Raw genomic sequence first — 4,864 nt, forward strand, 5'->3', positions numbered from 1 at the left:
CCCCCCTCTAAAGGTCGCAAACAAAAATCATATTAAAAAAAAAAAAAAAAAAAAAAAAAAAAGACTCAGAGGTAAAAACAGCATACCTTTCTCTCCATGCGTTCTTCCCGTGTTTCTGCTCTTGTTGGAGGTGGAGCATCTCGAGGGTCCTAGAAACAAGAAAGATGACAGAGAAGGAATGGTGACGGAATAGCAAGGCGTACCACAAGGAAGACTCTCATACACCTTCCCAACACAGATGCCACAAGTTCCCTGTACAGAGGCAAGGAGTGGTCCAGATTGGGTATACTCCACGGACCAATGCTGACAGGCTGCTGCACACCTGCGGCACAGTCACAGAGAAACCTCCAGTGTTCAGAAACTTCTGCCTAGTTCAAGTGACTTGATGTCTATTAGGCGTAATTTAAAAACAAACAAACAAACAAACAAACAAACCTAAGTCTCATTTTTGAAGGTCTTCTTTAAAAAAACAAAACAGAATTCTTGGAGCCATGCGGTGGTGGCGCATGCCTTTAATCCCAGCACTTGGGAGGCAAAGGCAGGCGAATTTCTGAGTTTGAGGCCAGCCTGGTCTACAAAGTGAGTTCCTGGATAGCCAGAGCTATACAGAGAAACCCTGCCTCAAACAACCAAAAAAAAAAAAAAAACAAACCAGAATTCTTTTGTATCTACCAAAAGCATCAATTGCTCGGCAATGTTGACACACACCTTTAATCCCAGCACTTGAGAGAACTGGCAGGCTGATCTCTGAATGGGAGTCCAGCCTGGTCTACAGAGGAAGCCCAGGACAGGGAAGAAAAAAAAAAGAACATCAATATAAATGCCTGTAGACATTTGACATGATGTAGGTGACATAGCTGTAAAGTATAATACCAAAGCTGCATGGCTCCTTCCATAACCAAGAATCCTGTCACTTCCCACAGTTCCAAATATGATTTACATTGAGCCAAATGCTAGAAATATGTCTGAAACAATGGTAGACAGGGCAGACCTCCAAAGCAAGACAATCTGCAAAGACATAGCAAGTCATAAAATCCTCTCCAGGCTATCATTAAATGCTAATTGGCACATGACCTGCAAAAAGGGCACCACTGAGCTGTATCCATTAAATTAAATGTTTATTGTATAATAACATCTCTCAAGTAGAGGTTTACCAAGGTAGACAGGCAAATATTACTAAAGAACCACCTTTCTGTTATCTAATAAATTCTGCTTTTCCTACTTTATGTCAGAATGTTCCTCCTAAGACTTCTGGTTATACGGCAGTATTTCTTAGGTTTGCTCTGAAGGTGGGCATGACAAACTTTCTGTATAAAAGAACTGACTCCAAGGAGCTCAAGTGACTCAGATTTAGTCATACGTACTCAGCAAGTAGAGCGAAACCCCTAGCTCCCAGCCTTAAGCCCTGTAGGACACTGTACTGTTCAGCACTAGTAAACACTATCCTCTTCTGAAAATAACCTAACCTTTACATTATTTATTTATTTACTTATTAAGCTGAGGATGTATTTGTGTATCACTGTGCACGTAGAGATCAGAGGACAGCATGCTAGAGCATATCCTCTCCTTCCATATTGTGGATTCGAGGAACAGAACTCAAGATTTCTTGGCAGCAATCACCTTTTACTGCTAAATCATATTGTCTATGCAACCTTGTCCTCTTGAAAAAAAAAAAGCAGTATCTACAATGACAAACATTGACATTGACTGCCTTACCCAAAACCCTTCAACATAAATTCTGTGACTCAGCTCTCTACTGGTTTTATCTTACTGCTACCTCTTGCTAAAGGCCAACCTAACCAGTGCATTAAACATTATGTTTCCTGTGGGGGGGGGGGGAGACCCACACACGCCTTTAATCCCAGCACTTGGGAGGCAAAGGCCAGCCTGGTCTACAAAGTGAGTTCCAGGACAGCTAGGGCTACACAGAGAAACCCTGTCTCGAAAAACCAAAACAACAACAACAACAAAAACAACATCATTATGTTTTCTGGGTTAGTGGTAGACACCTATAATTCTAGCTCTTTGAGTAGAGTAACCATCATGAGTTCAAGGTTAGCCTTAATGACAAGGGAAAATCTATAAGACCATGAAAGACTGTATCCCCCCCCCCCAGCCAAAGACAAAAACAACAACAACCACCCACGAACAAAACAAAATCAACAAAGGTGGATCACCTAGCCCTGGGGAGGCTGAAACAGGCAGATCTCTTGAATTTGAGGCCAGCCTGGTCTACAGAGTGAGTTCCAGAACAGCCAGAGCTGGGGCAGTGGTGGCACATGCTCCCAGCACTTGAGAGGCAGAGGCAGGAGCATTTCTGAGTTCAAGGCCAGCCTGGTCTAGAGTTCCAGGACAGCAAGGGCTACACAGAGAAACCCTGTCTCAAAAAAACAAAAACAAAAACAAACAGAACAGCCAGAGCTACTCAGAGAAACCCTGTCTGGGGGCTTAGGGAGTCAGGATGGAGACACACTTGCCAATGTAACCAATTTGGCCAATCACTTGGGCTAGGGACTATCAAATCCATACAAAAGATATTCTTAACCCTCTAAGGAAATGAGCCACTCCTGGAAGCACACACCCATTATATGCAACATTGAAGAGACTGAGAAAGGACTGCCTAAGCTACACAGCAAAACCCTATCTCAAAACACAACAGAGAGGTTAGCACTGTGCTTCTGCAGGGAAGGGCTCTTGCCGCCACGCCTGACAATCTAGGCTTCATCTCTTGGACCCACAAGATGGAGAGAACGGACTCTTGCAAGTTGTCCTCTGACATTCACAGATTTGCACACATACACCCACACATATACAAAAGTATAATTTAAAAAAAATTTAAATTTACACACAAGCACAAAACACGATCAGAAAAAGCAGAAGCCACATTCGCAAACCACAACTAAAACCGTTTTGAAGCTGAATGCCTCAGGGTAGCCTGCCCCCATCCAGAACCAAACCCTCCCTCCCAACGTGCTCACCTCAAACTCTCGGATATATGGTGCAATGCCACAGTAAGGTTGGTTATGGTGTTTTTCATGTGGCAGCTTCTCCAGGGGTGGCAGGTATGGGATGGGATCTCGGGGTGCAAAAAGGGCCAGAAGGTTGGGAGGCAGAAACTGTGTCATCTTGCCAAATCTAAGATCAGAAACGTTATGTTAGCATACCTTATTTAGCACAGGTTTCTTTAAGGCCCCCTTCACCCAAAACAAACAAACAAAACAGGCGTTGAGACGCTGCTGTCTTGGTCAAGGAAGTGACCAACATCTGCTTGAAAAAAAAAAAAAAAATCTCTTGCCAAGAGCTGACAAACGAAAGTCTGGTAACAGAAAACAAAGGGGGAAAGCAGTCAGGAGGTGTGGGACCCAGGTCGAAGCCTCGCGCTCCAGAGGTTGCTCGTTTCGTGCCTTTTAAGATTATAAAGTAGGGATTTCAAGGGAGGCCATAAGGATAATACCCGGCAAGCCAGGGGCCTCTGCGTAAAATAGCTAGGAGCCCAGAGACGAAAGGAATTGTGGGTAGAGGTCCAGGATGCGACAAAAAAAAAAAAAAAAAAAAAAGCGAGGAAAAAAAGGCAACACACAAACCGCAAGGGCCTGTGGGTAGGGGACCGCAGATTGGGGGAGGGGGACCCTGAGGGAAAGAAGGATGGAGTGTCCCGAGAACTCTGGGTAAAGGATGGGGGAAGCGGAGGGAGAAGTCAAAGGCACTGACCCGGGAAGCGGGCCGCAGCCGCGGGGAAAGGGTTCGGGGACCCCGCAAGGGCTTGTGGGTAGCGGCCCCGCTCCCCGTTAAGGCCTCTCCTTCAGCCACTCACTCACCGCGCGGCGCTCTCCTCGGCCTGACGTTAGTCTCAGGCCTCGCGGCCGCCCTTCACGAACAAAACCTCCCGCTCCGGCTTCCACCTCGGCGGCGCCCGCGTCAGGTAGCGTCGGTGGCCCGCGCAGCGCGCGCAAACCAGGCCTCTCCTCGCAACCCGCGCGGCCTCAGCTCGCGACCAGAACTGGGAGTGGATACGACTCGAATCCCTCCGCCTACCGCGCTGCGCATGCGCCGTGCGAGTCGAAAGACCCTCCTCCCCGCCGCCCAGGCCCTACCAGGGCCACCGCGCACGCGCCAAAGCGGTAGTCCTTCTGAAACGCCTCAGCGTCCGCGGCCCCGCGGCCGTCCTGCGCATGCGTGATCGGACCGAGGTCGGTCTCAACCTCGCGCTCTAGCTAACCGCCTGTGACCGCGAGACACTCACGGATGGGCCACCCTTTCTCCTTACACTTCCCGGACCCTTGTGCGCATGCGTCTCGGTAACACACCACGTCCCAGATCCTTCCGCAGCCTGTCAAAGAGTGCCTGCGTGAACAGGGTCTTTGCGTTTACACTCCATTCCAGAGAGAACTCTTACCCAGGCAGCGCTTGTGCACGCCTTTCATCCCAGCACCTAGGAGGCAGAGGCAGGCGGATTTCTGAGTTCGAGGCCAGCCTGGTCTACAAAGTGAGTTCCAGAACAGCCAGGGCTACACAGAGAAACCCTGTCTCGAAAAACAAAAACAAAAACAGAAAAGGATAAAAGTCTGTTTGAAATTTAAATTGGAGAAATATTCAATATCGCTTATTATGGCTTGTACAATTAAAGGAAGTAATAGGGTGGGTTGTTTCAAAGATTTTTTTTAAAGATAGACTCACACATCTTTTATTCTATATAAAATAGCTAACACCTTAATAAAAGTTTCAAGTTCTTCTCTAATTTTCTTAACACTTGGGAGCTGTACCTTATTTTTTTTTTTTAAATCCACCAATTTTAATACATGCGTAATGGTTAATCTTGATTGGATCTGGTATCAGCTAGGAGAGACACCTCTGGGTAGGTTTT

General features: G+C 46.9%; 1 protein-coding gene across 1 annotated transcript in view; it reads right to left on the reverse strand.

Annotated features, from left to right (window-relative positions):
* Positions 1-4,052, reverse strand: part of Snrnp70 (small nuclear ribonucleoprotein U1 subunit 70) — a 21,186-nt gene extending 17,134 nt beyond the window's left edge. Inside the window, exons 1-3 of the mRNA XM_021201008.1 lie at positions 3,819-4,052; positions 2,979-3,135; positions 87-149 (exon numbers count right to left, since the gene is read on the reverse strand). Of these exons, the coding sequence (XP_021056667.1) occupies positions 87-149; positions 2,979-3,125 (210 nt within the window). The 5' untranslated portion in view covers positions 3,126-3,135; positions 3,819-4,052. The remainder of the gene's footprint in view (positions 1-86; positions 150-2,978; positions 3,136-3,818) is intronic.
* Between the last annotated feature and the right edge of the window lie 812 nt (positions 4,053-4,864).

This window comes from Mus pahari, chromosome 1 (assembly GCF_900095145.1).
Source record: "Mus pahari chromosome 1, PAHARI_EIJ_v1.1, whole genome shotgun sequence".
In the NCBI taxonomy this organism is placed as follows: Eukaryota; Metazoa; Chordata; class Mammalia; order Rodentia; family Muridae; genus Mus; species Mus pahari.